Source organism: Lepeophtheirus salmonis, chromosome 4 (genome assembly GCF_016086655.4).
Source record: "Lepeophtheirus salmonis chromosome 4, UVic_Lsal_1.4, whole genome shotgun sequence".
NCBI lineage: Eukaryota > Metazoa > Arthropoda > Copepoda > Siphonostomatoida > Caligidae > Lepeophtheirus > Lepeophtheirus salmonis.
In genome coordinates, this window is record NC_052134.2 from 668639 (window position 1) to 695145 (window position 26507).

The window sequence follows — 26507 nt, forward strand, 5'->3', positions numbered from 1 at the left end:
CTTCATACCTATATTGAAATCAAATATTCACAGTAATATGTAGAAATTATAATATACATACGATAATTCAATATATATGCTAATTTATAAAAATATAATAATTCTGAGCAATCCAGACTGTAAGTCAAGACAATGGAATAAGAAATAAAATATGTCTGGTAGATTTTAATTATCATAAAAAAATATTTCATTATTAATGGAACTTGCTTTTCAAGAACGGTTTCAACACTATTTACTTACATGGCCTAATATTATCGTGTTCATATTCATTATTTTGTACAATGCCTAGGTACCTACATTATACATTAATAAGCTTAGCATTTATACCTTAGAGAGTACAATACAAAATTTCATAATTTAAAAACTGCAAATATACACTCGTTTGATTGAAACCTAATCAATATAAAAGAATAAATCACTATATAATTTTAGTTATAATAATAATTTTTCAAAGTGTAACTAGAGTTTTATTTTCTTTTTCAAGTCCACTGTTTTGTTCTTGTTTAAGAATATATAGAGGTCATACAGAAACTAGAGTAAATCAAAAAATGTTAATAGCAAGTGTATATGTGAAGTTACATTATTTAAACTTCGTACACATTATTTTTTTAAACATATTTAATTAAAAATGACCACCATCAGCCTTCAAAGTTACTGTCAGAAGACGGTGGAACTCCATAATCTTAAGGTTCGGGGGAAGTCTTGCACATGCACTTGCCTCATGAATGGACCACAAAGAATAACCCAAAGGATACCAAATCGGTTAGTTTTAAGGATATTCTTCTTTGGGATTTGTGTGTATTTCCTTGTTATATCAACTGCTTGTTACTAATCTATTAAAACGTCATAAAGAATAAGCTGCTCTCCTACAAAACATTTTTCAAATTGTCAGGGTACCATGTTAATTTTCTGTTTCTTTTATTTTTATATACCGGCCTTTGGGATTCTTTGTCTCTAATTAATTGAACGGTCACTACATTATGATAGCTCTCGGTACGGGTGTGTTGGTGAAATAATGTTTCCATGAGTTAAATATGTCAACCAATTTTGTATGAATGAATACACAGACGATGAAACTTATATCATAAAAACTCGACAAGCTTGATAAATAATCGTCCTAAGTGTCAATGATGGTTTCCACATTAGTCCTCTCTCATGGTGTCTTAGTGTTGGCTGACAGACTTGTCAGGGCCTCGGTGTTTGGATGACAGGCACTGCATGTCTTGTTTGTATCGGGGCTTTAAGGTGGCCAAAAGTATCAAAAAAGAAGTCTAAAGAACTCTACATACTTACACAAAAGGTTTGAAAAAAAACAAGAGCAACAAAGGAAATAAGATTCTTTTATTGTCGGTCTCAAAAATGGATCCCCCCCCCCCTCGCCAGGCTATTTCCACCCACTTTTATGATAGCTCTCTGGACAGTTTGGTGTGAAACCTAAGATCTCTTGCATGGGCCCTCATGTTCTTGAAGGGGAATGATAGAACCTTTTTTCTTCTTTAACATTTGGACTAGCTGACGGCGGATACGATTATCCTGAATACACTTAACTGCTTGGATTGTTCAAGTTCGTCAATCTTATTCCAGCGTCTTTTTCTCAACTTGTAACGTAAGTTAGTGAGTTCAAGTTTATTTGGTTTTGTATCTTATTACTTATCTTTAAATATATCGAAATATGCATCAATTTCAATCACTAAAACTTCTTTAGTTATTAAATTAGTAAGTAGTCAAATTTGATTAGACCAACCAGTAAATAAAGTTATGGAACAAGAAAAACAGAATTTTAAGGAAGATATACATAGTTGATAAATGATTACGTAGATCCAATTCGAAAGGAAATGAGAATTAAAAAAGTTTTATATATATATTATTATCTAATAACTATAAACATCTTCGACATTTTTTCTTAGAAAATGAGAAGAATTTAATAATATATTATATTTTTAAAAAGTGCAAAGCCATTTATATATTTAAAAAGTCAAACGATAGCAGAAATAAGATTTAATCGTATTTTTGTTTATTTAAAAAGCGAGTCGTGCAACAAACCACAGTTATAAAAAGGGCATTTTCTAATATTATTTTAAGATTGAACATTAAACAAAACACTCTTTTTAAGTTTTTATGAAATAAATGTTCTCTAAATTAATGAAAAGTCATCGTTATAAGCAATCAAAATCAAATATCCAAGAATAGATTCCTTAAAAAATTATTTTCATTGAACATCTAAAACCCGTTTTTTTAAATTATGAAATATATATTAAAAATAAAAATGTTCAACTAATAATTGAATAAAAATATATCTATAAAAGGTAGTTATTTATTACGAAATAATATACAATGATGTACGTACCATTAAAAACTCAGAATATGATATCAATATTGACACTTTTATTCAATTAAAACATAACTATTAAAAGAATAATATTACATTTATTGTAAAAAAAAAACTTTCCTGTAAAATATATCCGATATGATATAATTTAATCATGTAGACATATATATATATACATATATAAAATAGTGTCTAATTTTAACTACTTATAGACAAATATTATATAAGAGAGTTGGAAAAAATTCATGAATATATATTTTTTTTTATTACACCAAAAAGATAATTATATTAATAACCGATAAGATCCGGTGAAATAATTAACCTATCACCAACATAAGTAGCATTTAAATATAAGCAGAGATATATGATTTAGAGACATATTTGAAATTAAATTATTTGATTTAATTTTGAATAATTATATAAATATTTTCAGATTAGTTCTTGAATAAAATTTGAAAAAAAAATGACATCAAAATTATTAGTCTAATAGCTATATAGCCATATATTCCATCTAGAACGCTCAAACTTCGCCTTACATATGGGGACATCTAAACTAAGAGGTTAACCTAATAAGATGTAGGTCATTGTCGCCTATCAAGCTTTCGCTATCTGCTTCTCTCAAAAGTAGAGACTGCATCAATACGATAAAAAACTAAAAATGAGATGGATATATATTTGTTTTAGCCTTCATGAGTTGCCAAACTTGAAGAGTAGATGCCTTTTTGACCCCTTAAATATTATAGGTAACTACTCTTTTCATCATAAATTATCCCTCCATAAACAGCTTTCATTACATCCAAGAGATCAAATCCTTCTTTAACCTTGTTATATTTTGAAATTATATCTGCAAAAAACTGGTTCACATACTTTTTCCGACTCTATTTGACCCTCTTGCTTTAGAAAAAGGAATATATTTTGAATTGTCTCTTGTTAATTTGATTATTATTGGTGTTTATCTCAAGTCGGACTATAATACTTGTTTACAATCGGCTCACTTCCCCTCCTTTTTGCCTTCTGTTTTTATTATATCCACTATAATTATATAGCTACATATATGTGTTGTGTAATATGAGGAGAATAATCTATGTTCAATTTTTATTCTAAGGAGTATGTCATAACCAGACTGGAAAATAATGCTATCCACCGTTATACCAAAAAAAAAAAAACCCGAAACTAACGTGGCACCCTGGAAGAATGGTTTGGAGAAGAACAGCTTAGCTGTTGTGAGATATACTAGATTAGCTGTGGTTAGCCCTGAGAGGTTAGGAAAGAAAGAAAAACAAATCCAACTTAGTAACTTGTAAAAACATTAACAATAATTATATCATAATTTTAATAATAACTTCACAATCAATTTTATATAGTTATGAATGGTTCCCCTAATTATCCATAATATCTCTCAGTTTTAATCAATGTTGAATGACTCACTAAATGTTCAAATTTGAAGAAAAGGATCCAGTTATAGATCATTTGTGTCCTACAATGGTAAAACTCTCAAGGTATGATAAGAATAGACAATATGAATCCATGATATTACAATATTAAATTGCGATGTCCTTTAAATTATTATTTCCAAGATTCAGGTTCCCTATTATGCAGGAAGTCAAATAAATATTCATTGTTATATCAAAACACCCCAAAAAAGGACAAATCAAATTGATTAAATGTATAATTTTGATAGATATGACCAAAGTTTAATTAAAAATGATGTGAAATTAAAAAAAAAAAACTGATGTAATCATGTTTTTCCTAATGAAAGATAAAATTTATTCACAATTTTATTTGTATCAAAAATAAAATACATATTTTATAAGTAGTGTAATTTTTTAAAACTATTTATTTTGAGATGTATTTGACCTACAATTTCAATTTTTGATACTCTTCTAATGACAAATTATAATCTGTTTCAAATAAAATATTTGCAAGTAAAGAAGTAAAACTATTTTTTTTTAACATTAAAAATTATTAATTTTTTTTTTTAAATAATTGATATATATAGCTTTAAATCCGTTTTCGCCAATAAAGAAGTAGAAAAGTAAAGATTTATGGCAAGGCTTCAAGATTGTTGTCGCGTGGCCTTTTTGGTTTTGGGATCCAAGCCTTTAGAAAATTCGTAATTCACAGCATTAGAAAGATGTTTTGACGACGATAATTTGAAGCTTAATTCAAAGACAATAATTGAATCATGTCCTGATACTTCTAATTTTATGTCAGATACTAAAAAAATACATGTGTCCTACAATGTATTACGCCATATTGATAGCCATTCAAATATTGTAAAATTTATGAAATTTTATACTTTCAAAGCCATTCCTTCTCGCTACAACATCACAAAGTAATAGGAGTCCTTAAGTAAATTAGGGTGGTTAAAGATTACGAAAGAACTTGTAGAAAATGATAATCTTCTTCTTTTGTACGAAATTATTATCAATGACCGCAGTACTGATTGGTACTCTGTATGATCATTGTTAGGTTGTCCATACAGAATAAATTTGAAAGATACTAAGAAGCCTGCCAATAGAATAATTGAATGTCTTAACAACATTTTGGCTCAGATTTTTGTGGCAAGAGACTAAAGGTTTTCATTGTCGATGGCACAGCTTAATGTATAAAATCAGTCCTAAATTTCAGGAAATTTTCCAAATGATGTTGAAAATCAATTGTTTCGCTCAAGGTCTGAACAGAATAGCAACGCTCTCTCCGAATTAACCAACCAAAGAAAAAAAAAAGTTTCTTTATTTTGGTGTTCGAAAATGATTTATTAATATGCTAAACACTTTAAGTCAGTCTCAATGGTATGGAAGAAAACAGTGGTGCAATCAAAACATAATGTTTTTCATTCACGGTATAAAAGCCTTTTTTTATAGCAAACCTTGTACGCACAACTAAGATATGTACTGATTAATGAGGCCTTTAAATTTTATGTGAAGGTTATCATCAATAAAACCTACATAGTACAATCAATATAAAACACCAAATATTAAGATATATTTTTAATATTACACTCGTATCTGCCTATATTTCTAATTTTTATAAATTATATTGCATATTCATTTAGATCCTCATCATATATAATTACTTATTCTTAATACAATCAAAATTTATATCGGTCATTTAGTAAATACTAAATATCAATAAAAAAAATAGTAGAAATCCATTATTCAGAGATGCATTTAAGTCAACCTTTTCAATGTTCGAGTCCTCATGCTTCAGGTATATGGATAAATAAGTAATGTCAGGATCTACTTGTAGTCACGTTGTAGGCGGGAAAATCATTAAGCTTAAATGTGTATTGATAAATGAGGCTACTAAATTTTTTGTCAAGGTTATGATAAATTAAACCTAAATAGTACAATCAATATACGAAACCAAATAGTAAGATATATCAATATACTGGTATCTACCCATATTCATAAATATCCTTAGTTATTTCGCATCTTCATTATATATCTTCTTCATAACGAATTAATAAATGATTAATTACACATTCTAAATAGTAAATATAACTAAATAAAGAGTAAAGATCCAATATTAAAAGCTGTATTTGAGTCTATATTTTCCGTGCTTAGGTCAAGTCTGAGGCACATACTTTGGGTTTTTGTGTACTCCAGTCATCATAGTCCAGGTTTTTCTGTTTTCGAGTATAATTCCTCATGCACTGTGTCCTTGTAAAAATAAGTGATGTCTGGATCTGTATTTATTTGTGTCTAAGGTAAGATATCCTTTCCAACAAGTTCATTCTTAATCTTTAACAACACTGATTTACTTTTGGACTCAATTGACTTTGTGATAGCGTCTTGAGGATTAAAGAAGGAATGAAGGATACCTTTCTGCTAGAATTAATGATGACAGCATAGGTAAATAAAAACATGTATGAATGCAGGAGCACTTCTTGAATCAGGTAACAAGTGAAAAAATCTGGGACCTCTTTCATAATAGCTTTTGAAACATTCCAGCAGACTATAAGCAGTTGATCGAAAGTTATAATCGGGCAGAGTTATCTATTATTACCACTAAGTTATTAGAGACTCTTCACACCGCTAAATACGTAAGATAATTCTTTATTTTCCTCTAGTAGAGAAACCTTTTGATACATAATTTTAAGGGAATACAAAACCCAATGTCTTAAGGACATAGGAACGTTTTCTTTCCCATCCTTGTGCACATTTTGGTCTCTTTTTTGTGATTATTTCTTTCTTTTATTTTGCTCCATCTACAACGGAGCGCGTTAAGACATTTTTTACTTCATGACTTGAATGAATAACGTTACCTATTGAATGTACTTTCTGTTTTCATTAGTTACATTTACATTCAATACATAGAAATGAAGTACAGAAAATATTATTTAGTTTATTCAGTCATCAATTAATTAACATCATAACTCGTTAAACAGAATTTGAACCTAAGACACGAATTGTACCTAAATCTTATTAAAATGGGACAAATTTGACTCGCAATTAGTGTAAAAGACTTTTAACTCAACTGGAATTCGTCGTCAGATCGACAAAGTTAAGATTTCAACTAAACTCAAGGCTTGAAACTCTGAAATTCAAGTGCCAAAAAAACTTGCAACTTGAGTTAAACTCATATTTAGATATATTGGACTTTATTTTTGAGACTTCATTCGAGCTGATCTCTCAATAATTGAAATTCTACTAAAGTTTTTAAAAATTACTAGTGAACATAATAATATTTTAGATATACTTAGAAAGATTGAACTTTATTGAAAATTTGATAGAAGAAAGTAATGCCATCGTTAATAATTTCCATACAAAGTTTGTACAGAGAAGACACAAGAAAAGTAAATTATATAGAAGATCAAACTAATGAGCATCTATTATTCCTATTTAAATAATTTTTCTTTTAAATGGTTGAGCACTATCAACTTGGACAAATCCTTGAATAAATAAAAACATTGTAGTTTATAACATGATTGACATTTTGTGACTTTTATAAAATACCTTATTATATATCCTGATATTTAAAAGACGACTTTTTAACATCTTGACATCTTCAGCAGTGTCGTTGATGTCAATATAGGGAACACTTTATTCAATATTCGTACAACTTCATAAGAATCTGGATAGTAACCCCGGATAGATACAATAAATATTATTTGGCAATAATGGTACTGATACTTATTTAATTCATGAGTTACGTAGTAACTGATACTATAAGTATCGGTAACATCGTAACTAATAATTGTAGTATAATACAAAAAGTGTAATTTCTAGGAATTGCTCTTTTCCATTTATGAATCATTATTTGCACACGATAACTTTTCTATAATAACCATTATCAGAAAGTTTGTAAACATAGTTTGTTTTATTCTAAGCCAATAGTATAGGAATTTAAAAAAAAATACTAAATAACTAATAATTTTATGTTAATAAAATTAATATTTAATTAATCAAAAAAAAAAAAAAATGGTTTAAAATAGTGAATGGATATTGATGATAATTAATGAATAGAATAGGTTTACTATATAGATAAATTATAATATAAACTATTAAGCAAGGTTAATAGAAATACAAGATTATACTATACTACCTCTACGGCTGATGTTTGACTTTCGCCACGCTTTTTAATACTGACGTCATAGTGTATGAGTAGTTGAGTATTTTGTCAAAATCTGTGTTTCTTCCCCAGTTGTCGGTATAATAAATCAAATTAAAAAACCAGCAACAGTAACATCATATACCCTGATTGGTTACGTGTTTTTTCAAAATCTCCCTGCTTTGCCCACCAGTCGGTATAATACATCAAATTGAAAATTCTATCAAGACTGATTACATGATGGTCTAACCTTGTACTTCTATTAACTGTATCATCAGAAAATGAGGAGCACGTAGATCTGGGAGCATGCACTGAAAGCGTGGTGTGTCTTCCGTTCTGTATAGTTTAATATATTATCTCTACCCTCTTTCAGCTCATCGATCTGATATATTAGTGATAGATATTGAAATGCATTTGCATCCCATGGGCCGACCCCTGGATGAAAATATGCCCATAATGGTCACAATGACATGCTCGTAAGAAAATAAAATGAATTCAACTTTCAAGTAGGAAACTTTTGTTCGACGGACACTCATACAAGGGAGTGTTTTTGTACACTAAGCCTGAAATCCATCACAACCTATAATGCAGCTCTGCACTTTGTTAGTTCGGAGGAGGACATGGCTGGCAATTAAGCGCAGTATGGTTACGGTAGTGTTTTTTCTTACCTAAGAGATATTGAATATATTAATGTCCAGATTCGTCGGCCACGCAATAGCTAAAAAGAATTAATGAAAGGTGACACTAGACGAACTATAATTTAAAAGAGTATAATATACATATTCACTAATGTAAACGGGGTAAATAATAGAGGAACTAAAATACAAGGGAGTTACCTGACCCACGGGTAAAAAGAGAGTGATTAGATAAAATGTTACAAAGTACACAATATAAAAAAAACTAATGTATAAAAGGATTGTTTTAACACTACAAATATACTTCATTGTACGCAAATAAATCTGTCACTATCCTATCACATATGGCAAATAAAAAAAAAAATACAAAACCGAAGCGAAAGGACTAATTGCTCTATACAAAAGTATAATGATGAAAATCTAAGGGATAATTAACTTAAAATTCTATCGCAGGAGGAAGATACCATTAAAAAGGTCTTAATACTTTTAACAACGTAGATGAAGATAAACTGAAACAATAAATAAGGAACTTTACTGAAATCCTTGAATCCCATTCAGTATCAAATCCAAATGATATAGACACTTAGAAGATATGTATTTATAAAATATAAGTCAATTTGGAAAACACTACACTATATAAAAAAGATGAACCGAACTGTCATAACAAAAACAATGCCTTAATCCTGTTTTAAACGCAAATGCAGGACAGCTTGAAAGACTATCTAAAATAAAAACTCTGTTTTTACACTCCAAAGAAAAACAAATTACAAGTTAGCCAATTCTTTGTTTCAACTCTATAAAAAGTTCGATCTTTACATATGACATAGAAAATTAAAAAAATGTATATTTCTTGATAATTTCATAATTTTCTACAAAGATGTGCCTAATTTAAAAAATAATTCCTCTATTCCGATAGGTTACCACTTTTTTTCGTCCTTCAATACTATGAATCAAAACTGGTGAAAGAAATGATTTTTTTTTTTTTGGGGGGGGAGGCTGCTCCAACCTCTCCAGCTGACCCCCTGTGTATACCTATGCGTACATAACATATGTTCTAATATGAGCATTTTTTATCCAATAGGGATAAGAAAAATTATAGATTGGCCGATACGGCCTGCTCAAACTTTTGTTTTGTTCAGGTTTATAAGGGTTTATCTGCAAGGAAAAACTAAATATTTAGTAAGTTATGGATTTTACTAAATTTTACAAATGATTATTTCACTCCAAAAAGCATAGCAGTCAACTTTTATTACTAATCTCATATAATGAAATTTACATGAAGGTACCTTTAATCAGCGCATCGGAAGTAATGTATAATATGTGCTTTTTAATGGAAAAATAATTATTTATAAAAATTAGAAGTCCTGAAATTTAGAAAAATATAAATATTTTTTAACTATAATATCTGATACTCGTGGATTATATTGTTGAGTCAGAAATTGAAAAATATATATAAGGTTTGACATTCTGAGACAATGTTTCTACTAAATCTTTTTTATTCCTTGAACATATGTATTTGCCAATTATGTTTATCAACTTGCCCAACTATTCACATTCTATTGGTACACTTTCGTTGACTTTTTTAAGTAAATTTATTTTATAAATTTAAATATTCAAAATAAAAAAATGGACATATGTATATACGTGATTAAATTATTTATCATGAAAACACACAAACTAAAATGAAAAACTATAAACAAACAAAATCACTTTATCGTTTGTTTTTATTTTATTTTACATTGTGGCCATGGACCTGACAAACAATGGAGTTTTCCTAATCTCATAAAGGTAACAAACATAAATAGGTATAGCCATATATAAAACTCTGTCAATAAAAACATTAATCTCTTCTGAAATACATTGTGAATCATATTATTTTACAATCTAAAAAAAAGATATACAGATATACACTCATATATGTATTAACACTGCAAAAATTTGTGGTTATATTTATGTATTGGATTTACGCTTGATATTTAAAAATTAATTATGTCATTATATAAATGACAAATCTACATTTATATTGCAATCATATCGTTATATCATAAATTTATTTATGCAGTAATATGTAGGAGCGGACTAAGGACAATTATTACACTTTTTATCTTTGCTTCCCTTATTTGGAGCTAGTTTAACATGGACAAAACTAAAATTAACACGGTATTAAATTAAATGAATACAATATGAAAAAAAAAAAAGATAACTCAATCTGTATTTTTTTTAATATACCCTTGATATCGCCGAATAATCAGCCTAAGAGTACCTTCATACCGAAGTGATATGTAAATAAAATATTTAATTAATTCGGTTGCATAATTCCCCCAACAGTTTTGCAGTTAGGGAATCCTTAGGGAGAAAGTGGTGTATTTAGGTGCAGTCAATATCAAAATAATCCTCGGATCTCTTTCGTCAATTACCCTATGCTCCTTGAACTATTGAGTAACGCACGCTTTATTGTAATCAATAGTCGCAATAGTTGTTTTTTCCTCATCTAAACCTGCTTTCTGTTAAACGGAATACCAAATTGCACAAACGCTTCCCAATATTTTGGCTCAAAATCAACAATATTCTTAGAATTAAGTAATATTAATATTTTATAATTTTCAAAACTGGACAACAAATCATTTTTTTTGAGAAATAAATAGCTAGGTTAAAAAATAAATCCTAATTGTAGAAAAAAAAAATTCCGAAAAGTTTGAAAATTTTTAGAGATAGCTCAAAGGGCCTAAAAAATTAAGACTTTTTATAAATACTGTCTATATACTAGAAATTAAAGTTTTTTTGTAAGAACAATTAATTGAGCGTACTAGATTTACAATAAAATTGATTTTATAATTCTTTTAAAATAAATAATATTTATACGTTCAAAATAACTTCAATTGAAGTTGATTGAAATTTAGCTCATGACCCTGTTTATATTTCTTTAGCATATCACAACTCAATTATCGGAGATATAAATTTGAAAATTTGTAATTAAGCTTACGGGTTAAGTCACATAAAGTTCAACAAAACATATATAAAATTAATTACTATAATCTTAGTGACCTTTTCATCACCTTTTCTCGAAGAGTTACGATCTAAATTCAATTTTAAGTCATGAACCAGCAATAAAAATCAGGGTTATCTTTGGTGAAGATGGTACATAAAAAAATTTGTCATTTAGATACAGTTTTGCTCTTTTTTCTTTATGATATATCAATTAAATTAACAAGTACAAACTTTATTTCTATTTACATATATAGATAAAAGATTTATTCTGTTCGAATTATTTCATTTTAAAATAAATTTATTTTCAAATCAGCACATATATATTTTTTTTGTAATGTCATGGATATAAATAATTTCTTATTTAAGTTTTAGACAAATGCTAATGGCTTTTGATTAGTTTTTTCTTTTTGATGTTGGGTAGACCCTGTGATGGTCTTCTAAGACTTGTAGGAGACATTGAAGTTCTGACTCATCATTTGTTATTAACCCACTATGTCCTGTGATGAACACCACTCCTCTTTCAGCAAGATCATTATATACGTTGAGCGATATAACTTTTTCAGATGCCTCCAGGTAGTATCCCTACCATTCAAAAGTGCAAGGTAAACTTCTAAAAAACTATGACATAATTCCAAAATTGTCATTTTTTCCCCACTTCTTTGTAACAAAGTCTTCATAATTTTTATTTATAAGATTATTTTAAGTTTTTTGGCCTCCTTATCTTAACTATGAAAGAGCTAAGCATTTTTCTTTTTGTAGTTAAACTAAATCTATCATAGAAGAAAGCAAGTCCAAAAAGTTTCTTAGACAAACATCATTAATGTTTGGAAAATTTGCGAATTAATAAATTTGTAAATATGTCTATTTATTGAAGAATATTCGATTGATAAATTCATTGGACTAAGATAATTCTAAGGATAACTGGAGAAAAAAGTGTAGAATGGTAAAGTTACGGAATTAGGAATCCTTTACAGCTCCTTTACAGACGGCAAAGGCCGTCTCCATGGTGTACAATGCTGTCATCATGGCTTTTTGGAGCGAATTAAAATTTTAATTTGAGGTGTAACCGACATTATTTCTAGTTGGCACTCCAAATTGTAAAGTCAATAGACCACATACAGTCTCTACTGTTTTCTCGGAACTGACACTGGCTTGGAGGAGATTGTACATGTGTTGACTTCTTTCCTACAAATGGGCGACATTTTTAAGCTTTAAATCATGGTAGAAAAACAAAACTTGTTTATAGTTGTTTCATCAGTCGTTTGGTTGCATAGTAAAAATCTTGTGATAAAAAAACAATGAAGAAAAAATCGTAGTTAAATGGTAAAGCAAGTTTTGAGTCCGTACTAACTATAGTAACTTACTGTTGGAAAGTAATTAGACAGTTATAAGAACAGTTCTTATATTTATACGTATTCCATCTTTAAATGGTTAAAATTGAAAAAAAAAAAAAAAAAATCTAATAACAATTATCAAAAAAAAATGTGCTATATAACTTTGATAGCTTTTCTATGATGCATTATAATTGGTTTCCATTGCTTTGATGTACAGAATACCATAAGTAAAAAAATCATCAAGTTGTTATATTCTTCATCTTTAAGACATCAAAAGTAGAAATTAAATTGGCTAGAGATCTATTTTTTTATTTCTATGTAGATAATAATAACAGATATCAAATCCCTTTCTTAAAAGAATTACCATAAATGCATACATTATTTTTGAGTGGATGATTAGCCTTAACAGCCCGTATATGTTAAACATTTAGTATAGCTTGTCGATATATTGTCAATTGTTAAAAGAACATGAGTTCCATTTCTTTTTTCTATTTTAGCAAACATGAAACTATTCCTTATTTGTGATGTAACTATCTATTAATGAGATTAAATTATAAATATCCTAAATATATGTTTACGACATTACCTATTTAAATATTTGTTAAATATATAAATTTATACTTACTCATCTTCGGATACAAAATCATAAAAAAATATTTAAAGAATTTTTTTTTTTCTCGAATGAAAGACTATTTACATTCAAATGTATAATATTTATATAACAAAATAAACCACAAATTTTTTTTTATCTTTTTTGAAACTAAAAGTTTGAAAACTTTTGATTTTTCTATATATATTAAATATTCATGTCATTGAGATATAAATCATAAATATAGTAAAGGATCTAATTTATGTGTTTAAAAAAAAATGGTACTGAATGGAGTTTGGGAAGCCTTTTATTTAAATTGGCCCTCAATTAATATAATTTAATCTATTTACTATGAATTGACAATACTTCCTTTTTTTAAATATACATTTACAGAAAACAGCAAGCTTATATATGATTAACTATTGTATAAAAATTTAGTTAAGAGTCTTTAGATATAGATAAACTAATTTTTTTACCAGAGACATCAATTTTTTTTTGTATGCACGAAAATGTCTAAAAAATCATTTGATCTCGTACAATGGGCAAAAAAGAATCTATATGACCCAATTTTTCTTTAATTGAAATTTTCTAGATTTTTGTTAATACAAATAAATGCCACTTCGGTAAAATGTATAGCTGGCATATTTAATACTAACATAACATAACATTACTGTTATTCATAAAAAATCAACTTATCATCTTTATATAACCGTTTTATAATTAACTTTGTTGGCAAATGTACTAATTAAGTTGTTTAAAAGTAGGTTGGATCATTTTTAATATTAACAATTCGCAAAGAAAGTGCCATGTCACCGTCGTCATAGTCTTAAAATCCATTCTTCATAAATAAACGTTGATACCATCAAACTTCCGAAAAATAATGTACCATGAACGCGTTTTGATTAAAAAATCTATAAAATGTCAAAAAAGGAAATTTTGGTTTTGGTTCATTAAAATTATTGATTAAAATCCAGTTCATAATTTTTATTTTTTAAGTTTTATAGATAAAACATTAACTTTACTACAACATTATTTTACAATCTTTCTTGAACTTGCCTTACAGTATGAGTATTTTAGTTCCAAACATGCTGCTAATAAATAAATATTATTTTTGGTACCGTGTATTAGGTGCATGTATTTTTATATTTCTCTTATTTTTTATCAGTCAAATCAAATTTTTCATACCAAATGTGAAATATTATTTTGAGATATAGTTTAATTGTTCATTTATGCCAAATAATACAACCTATTTTACCAATTTATAAATTTGGACAACAGAAACTGTCGATCAAATACTTAAAATAAAACATCTTACTTATTATTCCTTAATTTCTAATGCTGTTTTGTTTTTATTTAATAATATTTATATTTTTATATTCTGTCAGTTCGATATTTTTTATTTATCATGAATATTTATTTTATTTGTTTCGTATAACCTTTAAAAAAACAACAACTTAGAAACAATAATTGCGTCTAAATGTGTTATTGTTTCATTAATACTAATTTTAGTGCATATTTGCAACTTTGTGTGTAGTATGGTATTTTCGGAGGTTGAACTAATGTAGAAACAAAACTAATCAGTTGACTATGATGAATGACTACTGTGATGAAAGGTCCAGTGGCGTTGTTCCAATCCTGGATATTAATAATTAGAGTAGAATCCCAATAGTTTGGTCGTTCAATGATATCTCCCAAATCCCTTTGATATTTTAGTTATCTTATTTTTGATATCCTGAATTGTCTATCTTCATGTTTAGAGCTTGATAGTAAAGATATTAACACATACACCTTTCCCTACAAAATTCATTGGCAATTATTTTTTCATTTATGCAAGTGCATTTTTTTAACGTGTTTTGAATTAATTGTATTTTATTTAACGTATGTGATTGACCAGTTAAAATATTTAAATCTACATTTATTTTGAACCATATCTAGAAATAAAACCCATAATATATTCGACTATAACAAGTTACTTAATTGTTTTACCTGAAGCAAACCCATGCTTTGAGATGTAGAGTCGTAAATTAATAGTTATTTTCTTGTTCAAAGGAATAAAATGTAAAATAAACTATATCTGGCTATACCAAATTCCCAACTTTTGTCCAAACGGTACACCCTAATATAAATACAATACATCACACACTTAATTTTGCTTTTACAAAATAAGAAATAAATATTTTTATATAAAAAAATATATATATATATTATTTCGATAAAATGTATATAAATACATATGCTTGGATATATATTTGTAAAAATCTTCTTTTCTACGTTTTTGACTTTGCATAAATTTATTGTTTATTTATAATATCTAAATGAATTTTTATTTAGGGTGTTTATTAAATATTTAAGTGTGCCAGTAATTTGCTTAACGAAATTAAAGTAAATTTGACTTTCATCTTTTCTATCTAGAAAATTTGTAAACTTATTCTTTAGTTTATTAAAAAAAGCTTGCAAATAATAAGAAAAAAATCATAAACAATACAAAATCTTCAAAAAAATCAAATGGTTTTATCTATGTAAATAAATCCATAACTCAATATATTATTCAATTTTTATAAATAAGGGTAACGGGGGACAGTTGTAACAGGGTACATTTTTAGCTGACCTATTTTCTTTTTTTGAACATCAAAAAGGGCAACCGACAAAAAATTTTCATTGCAATTTTTATAAAAATAATAAACTTTTTTTTTACTTTTCTTCAAATTATAAAATAAAAACTGTTGTAAAAGTCTTATTATTAATATTTTTATAATAATTCAATCAGTTTTTTGTTGTTTTTTCTCTAGTTTTCTGTACATTTAAGTTATTAATTATTTTGCAATCCGTTATTATCAATTTATCAATTTTCGAAACTACTTCAGAAATGAAAAATATGAGATATTGCAATGATCAGTACAAAAGGGATAGTTGCATGCAACAACTATTTTAATTTTCTTTGTATTGCTTATTATTTAATATAATTACACCTCACATCCATCATGTTTTTTCATTTAGAACAAGACATTGAAGAAGTTTTGGAGATATAATTGATCCAGTCCATAATAATGTTCTCTGATTTTTAGTATAAAAATTATTATTTTTCAATAGTACATTTAAATATAATAATTCAACATCAAAAAAATTTAGGTATTGTTTATTTATCTATATTAAATTATTCAAAAATTATAAAAGTATGAAATCCAAAACTTTAAATCATACCATATCCAAATAATAATTATAAAAAAAAACATAAATAAGTGAATGTAAGAATTTAAAATAATATATGTTTAATTAAAGTAAGAACAAAGCCACAAAGGATGAAAAGAAAGCCAGTACAACTGGTAGATCAGTAATTCGATCAAGAAGTGAGGTTCTTTTACGAATTCTGACAAGTCAATGTTAATCATTACTCTATATTCAATTCAAATTAGTAGTACCAATGATGTAAATCCGTTGGTTTTTTTAGCTAGTCCGTTAATTTGTCATTGGTAAAAGACGGAATTTTCTTTTCCTTTGCAGTTGTCATTATTATTTAGTTTCTGATTAGCGAAAATATTTCCCTAAATAGATTCAATTATATTCAAAACCTGTTTGAACGTTCCTGTGTGCTCATAAAAGACGAAGCGTAACCCTGACGATTTGTTGCAAAGTTATAATTTTAAGTCCTTGTTATACCCACACTAGAATTGAGGATCGACATTGGTTTTTTTTTAGCAAATAACCTTGTTTATGTCAGTTTCTCCTTCCTTTCTTGTCACAGCTGATTGTAGCTGATCTAATGAAACGTCATGAATATTATTGGTTCCCTCTTTCAAAAAATTTCCTTCTTTTTTTTTTAAATGCCAATTCTGGATTTTTATGATTGTGTATTACTGATTTGTATTTCCATTTAATGAAGAGAGAGCCAAGGATTATAATTAGTGATGGGATGATTCCACAAAAAAATTTTGATGCGATTTTAGTACAAAATGACAATACTATTCCAATTCAAATCCTTTAATATCTTAAAGAATATTTAAAAAATATCATTTTGCTATCAATTTCTAAGAATTAAAATTGATTAAATAAATCAAAGTCATGTACCGCGAAACTGATTTTGCTGCTAGAGTATTTTTGAGTTTCTAAAAAAACACTCGAAGAATTAAGAACTCCACTCACTTCTTGCTTGAATACTCGTAACTTGTCTAAATACTCGTTAGTTGACTGAATACTCGGTACTTGCCCTAACACTTCTGCTCCCTATAAAACTCGTCAGACAAAAAAAAAATGTATATATTTTTAAAACTATTGAAATTTGTAACTTATAAATGGTTTTTAATTTATTTTCCAAGATTAACTTAAAAATGGTTTTGTAATTTATTTTCCAAGATTCACTTAAAAATTAGTTTATTAACTGATTTGAATAATGGTCAAAAGCGTAATTCAACAGTTTATATAGTTAACAGATCAAATTTTTAATAGAATCTGGTTTTAACTAATAACCAATATATTTTCTGTTGTACTGATTTTTATTAATATGAATATCGATAATAATATGTAGAAAAATAAAAGTTTTTAAAAAGTTCTCTTTTTTAATAATTATTTAGATAATACTATAGTGCTAAAATACTGTATGTGTTAGAGGAATGGGGATTATGTTAAAGCTTAAATCTTAATGTATATGTCAAATGATTAGTAGATGGAAGATTGAAAATCAAATTTAACCATTCAAATTTAAATACTCCTCATGGTTTTAGAAATATTAATTTTTAATTTACCATTCAACTATATTAATGTAAACAAGTTTGTCGTATGTCTATTTGTTTGAGGATAATTTTTGAGTGTGTGCTTAATCCCACGCAATCGATTATTCCTGCTAGTTAAAAAAAAAAAAATCAAACAAAAATTACTTTTCAAACGAAATTGATTTAAGAGTACACATTTCACAAATGTCAAGAAGTTTCTAAATCTTGTTGCCTGTGGGAAAACTTTGGTCCATTTTACAAAACTTATTCCCCTAAAATAACAATATATGCATCGACATCATAGGTTTACAACAAATTTGTTCACACTTAATTTTGCTCAATTTGTTTGTTGTCAGTTTCTGTGCATTTTTATAATTAAAAATATTTTATTTTAATAATCATAAAATTATAAGACTCAAATAAAAAATACATATGGCCGTTTTTTATATCTTGACGGAAATATTTAATAATTTTTCTTATAACTTAAATAAGTAATATATAGTTAAATACTAGTAATAAATAATAAAACATAAGAATTGAATCGCAAATTAAACATTTTTTTCGATGGCCATTCCGATTAATTGCCCCATCACTAATTACAATCCCTTCAGAGGCAGTTATCACAGAGTCAGAGTTAAGAATGGATTTTTTGGTTCTTGTAGTTCACAGCATATATTAAACATTGCCACACAATTTTGCACTTCTCCTTATACCGTGAGGGCGTAACAATGAACCAATTTGAGGCACTCAGTCTTAAATTAAAATTTCTCCAGATTTATTCCAGCATCATCCTAAGGCTCAGGGTAATTTTTATACATTGTTAGAATAAATGAAAAGAGGTTTCCAAAACAAATATGGTGGGTGGAAAAAGGAAGAAACTTTAAAGATCAGCTAAAATCACAACTGGAAATCCCTGATCATAAGATGTCAATCTACAAGGACATTTCCTGCAAAAATTACGAAGAATGGTTATCAGGTTTTTCATAAAACTGTGATGAAACACTTGAGGGAATATCTCATTTATCTTCTACTTAGCCCCCACTTAAGAAAAAATTAACAAAGAATCAAAAAGAAAACACCTTAAATTCTACTAGGAGAGAAGGATTGGGATATTTAAAAGTGGAAAAAGGCTTTATTTTCTTATGAGTCGGTGTTTTAGTTGTTATACCACGTTAGACAGTAAACAGATCTAGTAATAAGGAAAACGTTGAGATAAATGATCCTTTAAAATTTTCTCTGAAAATTCAAGTAGGAGGACTTATGAGCTCCAATACATTGAATGACTTGCATATTATGACACGGAGCAAATGTTTACACCCAAATACTATTCGGAAAATATCTTGGAAATATCTCTTTTGCCAGCAATTCAATGTAATGCAGAAAATAGATCAACTTTGAGAAGAAAAACTACAAATAATCCAAATTTCTATCCAATTGAAAATATATAAGTCATTATCCAAAATATCTGAGATATGAAATTGGCTTGGTCAACAATAAGTCCGTATATTTTAACTAATTTAAACTTAATGATGTCAAAGGGTTAGGGAAGTTGTTTAAAACTCAAGGGTGGCAACATAGGCAAATAAATTCATGTGATATTAAAATTGTTAATTGTGTCATTTATTTTTTCTTAAGGTATCATCAGTTTTTTGAACAACTATTTATGTCTTATAATTTTATAAATTTTTTGGTCAAATATTGACTGTATATTATAATTTGTTGAGATGAACAGAGAGATGGATGAATATTAAATAAATTATTGGACTTTATTTGATAAACAATACTTTTTTCCCCAGATATGGTCTATTTTTTCGTTTAATTTAACTAATCACGAATATTAATGACCTTTATGAGCAATTGGTGGCGTTTCCAAATGTTTCATCATCAAAAAAATTATATTATAAATTGTTATTTGTTAGATTCAATAGCCAAATGTGATCTAGGCACACTTTTGTGAAAAATCATTCCGGCTTGTTTTCGTGTCGAATAGCTAAATCCAGAGTGCAACAGAGAAATGGATGAAATGAAAGATGAAAGAAAAGTATTAAATTATTTGAAGAGTAATCCGTCGACTGTAAAGATCTTCCCATAAAACAAGATACAGTCGACCAAGTTTTGAACTACAGGAAAGACAGATTTATAGCAGAATAACCTGAAGAAGTAAAGGCAACCATCAAGACAAACCATCCGGCCCAAACAATGTGCTTGGGAGCCTAGTCCTCTGATGGTAAGAAAATGGATCCCTCTTCTTTAAGGCCAAAGAGAAAATCAGCATTGAGGCCTACAATAAGGTCCTGAGGTGGAAAATCTGTCTGAAGGCCATTTATCCTGAGTTTTTGTATGTGTGGACCCATTACGGTGCCCTAAGCCATACAACCTTAATAACATAGAACTTTTGCAGGAAAAACTTTGCTACCTTATGTTCCTCTTCCAGTCTTAATCTCAATCCCTTCGACTTTAGTTTGTTGAGTGTCTTAGAATGCAAGGTGAACAAGACATCACACAGAAATGCCAAGGAACTCAAGGCCAGCATTAATAAGCAATGAGCCAATACGCCCACCCATTATATTTTGGCAACCTACGCCAAGTTCCAACTTCAAGTGGATGCTGTGCTAAAGTTTGGAGGTGGTTATATTTAATAGTTATTTTCAAAATTGATTGCTAAAAGTTTCTTAAGTAACATTTTTCTTAATACTTTTCAAATAAATGTTATTCAGGTTGTGGTTTTTCTTCTTGATTGTAGAAAATTTCCTGATGCACTCTGTGCATAATTATAATTAATAACATCATAATGAAAAGTAAGTATAATCTTGACTTTTTGTGTTTACTTAGTAGAAAACCAATGTAACTATTCAGCTTTGAAAAAATATGTTAATTTAATTTTAATGAAAACATTAAGATATATACTATCATTTAAACTATTTTTAATCACATACAAAATTATTTTCCTTTTTTAGGGAAGTTTAAAGTCATTCCTGGTTGAAATAAACATATAATCAATAGACAAAAAAATAAAATGCATCATTGTTTCCGATTTTGGATTTCACTAAGCATTTTGTTTAGTGGTTACTGGTCTACTGTATCTTCAGGTAAGTTAATTTTTTGATATTTGTATTTTTATATTAATAACTCAATCATAATCCAACAAAATAACTTTTTTTACTTATTAATTACTTTGTTTCATCATTTTTTAATTACACCTTAATTGCAAATATGTAAATTTAAATAGCATATAAATGTAATTATTTAGTGTTACTAAAAAAGTTAGAAAATATTATTAGTTAAAAAAGATAATGTGTTTTAGACACAATGATTGTATAATAAATAACACAATTACAAAAAATTATTAATTTTTTAATTCATCAATAATTTGAAAAGTTATAATTTAGTTGATTATTGTTATTTATAAGTTTCTTCTTGTCTAAAATTTCACTTTTTGTGACTATGTTACGTATAAATTCATCCTAAATTATTTTTGCTCTTTATTTCAGCAATATTCATTGCAATACCATGAAATAACCTTTTAAAAGGAATTTAATATTTAAAAAAACAAAAAAAAACAGATTATGATGAATTTGTATTAATATTCATTTTAAAACTCTACACAAAACATATCTAATAAAATATAAAAAATAGTAATTAAATTAAAATAGCAAATTAATTATAAAAAGTTCACCAAATTTAAGTTTAATTAAAAAGTGTTCTAGTGACATAAATTACTATGTTTTACTTCTTTTTTAATTTTGTTTTATATAATTTTGATGTTTTTTCAAAAGCTAATATTAATCTTAAATTGCATGTATTTTTTTATGATAAAAGATGGTCTAAATAATATTGTATGTTTAATTTTATGTCAGTAAATAGTTTAATTAGTTAATAAGTTTTTCAAACATTAAGGATAATCTATTATGTCATAAAAGCAACTCCATAATTGCTCATATATTCTTGTAATTTTTCAAATGAAGTTGCACTGAATAAATATATGTAAACGTTATATTTTTATATTTATTCCATATGGTATTGGAATCTTCTGTAAATTCAATATATATACAGTATATTTAATTCTCTAGGAACAACTGGGCGTGAATCTACGCAAATTGAGTTCAAGAGAATAAATAAATATCCTTTATGATTTCTAGAACAGATCAAATAAATAGAGTTCTCTTTGATTTTCATTAGTTCTTTTATTTTTAAATATGTCTCTGAATTGTAACTAAATTTTAAAAACTTTATTTGTTAAAAATGCTCTTAAGGCCAAATCTAAGTTTGTTAAAGATTTTAATGGCCATTTTTGGGGTCTACAGTTTCATTAGCAAAAATAAATAAGGCGTCAACAGATTTTAAGAGATCTACATTTTGTAACATAGTGTAACCAATTGTTTTTTGTTAATATAGGGTAATGTATGTCAGAGAATTATATTAAAACACAAATCCGTTTAACTAAAAAATGCAATTATTCAAGGGTTTCCAAAAATTTACATTTTTAGTTATTTCATCATTATGAAACAATTGTAATAGTGAACAATTTTTTAGCCATATAAAAACTAATTTCCTTTCGTGTACCTATATTAATTTTTATTTATTTTATAAATATAACTACGTTGCATAAAAAGAAATGATAATATGTAATATTGGTATTAAATAAAATAAAATTCTAAATAAGTGTACGTTTCCGCTTTTCATAAAAAAACATGCCTTTTAAATGTTATATATTATGAGTTTTTTCCTCTTTTAACTTTTCCACGAGTAATTTTGTATTAAAAAAATTCATCGATTTATTAAAATAATAACTTTATTTCTACAGAAAATATAGTATGATCAAACATATTCCTTTAAAATTAAATTAAATAAATCTACTAAAAATAAGGTACGTATAAATGAAGTTAAGATTTTTATAAACACACAATTACTCATACTTATATGAATTTTTCAGCTTAGAATCTTCTAAAAAATATTTTGATTTGTAAAAATGTTTTATGCTATAATTGAAATTTAAAAAAAAATTTAAAGAACATCCATCATCCTTTTAAAACTTGACATAAACATAACAAGAAAATAATTATTTGATTTTTGTAAAACTAACTAATAGGCTTTTAATAATGTATTATATTTCATTAACACTGCTTTGGTTTACAAGATACCGCTAATCAAAAATTCATAAAAATGCTCAGTTCTCAATTTTTAGGACCTTGGAAGTAAGAGTTGGATTGTGTTACAGCTCCAAAATATCAATTCTGAGCTAGTCTTCTGTCAATAATATAAAATATTAAATTTGAGTACAATTTTTTTCCTTGTGAAATTTTCATTTTTCACACAGACATTATTAAAGTAGTCAGTACTATAATAAGTTATGTCTATTCTTTTAGAAAGATTCTGCAGTCATTGTATGCGCACAATTTAATTACAATTTATAATTAAGGTGTATATTTCCTGTAGTTTGTGCACCAAAATATGTGATTTAGATACAAACATATGCATATACACATAATATCTTAAAACACAAAAATAGATTTTTATTAATCTGTTTTATTACTTAATATATTGGAAAATTAATATTGTAATTCAATATTCAGCTCTATTAAATATAATTTCAATAACAAAAATTAAGAAATACTAAATTAGTGGTTGTATTTTATTTTAAATACTCATTTACTCATTTCAATGCACAGCCTTCTGCAAGGGTTAACAACAGGTTTTTTTAGTGTAAGCCAAAATAAGATATAGAAATCATCTTGTGGGTTACATCAGTGAAAAAATAGTTTTAATTTAAATTGGACAGTTAATAGTACAAACATGATAAGAGTCATTGACGTTTTTATAATTTATTTATATATGTTATAATTTTAATCAATGTAGTTTGCACGTGAATTCTGAGCAATCTTTTTTAAAGTTTGCATTCAAACTGGTTGTGGCAAACTTTAACTCCGGTCTAGGTTATTATTCGTGAGTTTAGTATGCCATTCTATGTATACCATATTCAAATCAAAGAACACGAACTAGCACCTTTAATAAATATCATTATAGTATTATACCACAATACACTGATATCGGTCGTTACATCAATTTAGATAACGTTGGTTGGTAAAAAAGTTGAAGATGAAAAAAGGATCACATCATTTAGCACCTGTAGAAATAATTAGCTGTAAATGATCACCCACTTCTCAGATTATTTGGTAGTGGACATGTTAGTATTATCATAAAAACACAATTTCAGCAAATTATATCAATATCAAATGCATTTATTTTAAATTTGAATTGGTTTTATACAACTTTTACGGTTCAAAAGTTGCCTGCAGGTAGCTTGTTGAGAATCCCTGGCCTTGTGCAACTTGTTGTGATAACAAATACATTCCTATATCGCTATTAACTGGAATATTTTCATACTTTTCTGATTTAATTTATTTTCTAATGAGTAAATCGAAAAGTTTTCTAATAAATAATACTGTTAAAAAGTAAAAATCTAGACATTAAATTTTGAGTAAAAGTATTTATTATTTATTTTATGTTTCTTCCTCAAAAACATATATACAGCTGCTCTCGAGTTTTTTGTGAGTAAGAGAGATCAGCGTTGGATGATGCACTCATCACTTTTTGATGTATTTCTCAGCAATTAATAATCGAACATTAATAGACAGTTATATCACTAAAGTTATAGATCACAAATCATAGAAACTTGCCAACTTATAGGAAATAGATAAACACTGACTTACCCCGTGAATTAAGTAGCTCGCTCTCTAACTGATTCTTTGTTCACTTTCGTCCATTCTTTCAACAATTTTTAAAGATTAGAATTGAATATAATTGTATTATTAATTTTTTTTTAAATACATGTACTTACCCTATCTGATAAAATGCGGTACTTTGAAGACATCACATGTACATATATGATCGCAAAAAAATTATGTATCATCAGTTATTATATAACATTTCTCCAAATATTATATTTACTGAGTGAAAGAACATTGCAACATTTTCTTTTTCAGTTATTAATTTATAATCTTATTATATTATTTTAAAAACATCACATGCACTTCAAAAAACTGAGATTAAAAAATGAATATAGCAGCAAATGTTGAAGTAAATTGTAAAAAATAGTACAAAAAAGGCTCTAATCTATACATCATTTGTTTAATACTTAACAATAATACTCTTATACATAACTTACGTTTGGACTTAAATGAAAGCTTCGTTCCTTTTTAAAATTAAGATTTTTTTTCAATTAATAAGTTAATTATGAATAAAAATAAAAGCACTCAAAAAATATGAAACCAATAAATATAGTTAACTAATGAAAATGACATTTTAGTGATTTTGGTTAGCACTAACATTATAGCAATTTCATTTATTTATCTAGCTTGTGTTTGATAAGCAATAATTTGAAAAGCCTTTTCAGATAGATTGAGTTTAAGTAAAGTTAGAAAACAAAAAAATATACATACCATTGTAAATACTCGTACTTATCAAAGTTAAAATAATATAAATTTTCAAAAGCTTATTCTGTAGTTTAAGAATATAAACCTTCCTACCGCCAACATAAAATGTTTAATTGCATCTGAAAAGGGCCCCAAAATCTCCAAAATTGACACTTTATTATAGCCTAACGCGCTTGAAAGTAAAAAATAATATTTTGTTCTAACAAGGTGACAAAAGCTACATTCACGAGTACCTTCTACTCTTGATAATATTCATAAATGCCTAATAGATGACTTTCAGGAAAAAAAATTAATACCTCTTGTCACTGAAAAATGACATTAAACGAATTGTCATGAGTTTACATTAAGTATTGATCTATTTTATATTCAAAACTTATCTCCAAATTTCTAGAATATCAAATATTCAATTTATCTTGTATAAATAAAGAAGGGCTTACAAAAGTAATATAATACTTTATATTTATGTTGGCCTAATAATTAATTTATTTAAATATAGTTGAATTAATTAGAAGAATCCTGATCAAAAAACTATTTTGAAATTTACTTATATAACGCCACTTTAGCATGAATTTATTTAGATTATATTACTAATTTTTAAAGTTATAGTTTATAATAAAATCAGTTAAATTTTTTTTAATAAAATGCAATTAAATATCCAAAAACCTTATCTCCAAAGTTTATTTTGATATGAGCTCTATATAAGTACTTCAAGTATCAACCCTATGGTTTTATGTTAGTTATGATTTATTTATTCTTAATAATATAAAAACAGTAATTCATTTTCTTTGCTTTTTAAGTTTGTGTGCCAAAGGCTCTAGCTACATACTTTCTGAATATAAAATGATTGGCACTAATATTTGCTAATAGTGATTCTCACTCTATATTTAATTTTACGATATACATTTACTTTGTACACGTTCCTGTCTTGAATAAGACT

General features: G+C 27.0%; 1 protein-coding gene across 3 annotated transcripts in view; it reads left to right on the plus strand.

Moving 5' to 3' along the window:
* The window catches only part of LOC121116226 (cell adhesion molecule 3), a 291744-nt gene that overhangs the window by 110654 nt on the left and 154583 nt on the right, over nt 1-26507 (plus strand). For all 3 annotated transcript variants that reach the window (XM_071887512.1, XM_071887511.1, XM_071887513.1), the window contains one exon: nt 21095-21226. In XM_071887512.1, the coding sequence (XP_071743613.1) occupies nt 21154-21226 (73 nt within the window). In that variant the 5' untranslated portion in view covers nt 21095-21153. The remainder of the gene's footprint in view (nt 1-21094; nt 21227-26507) is intronic.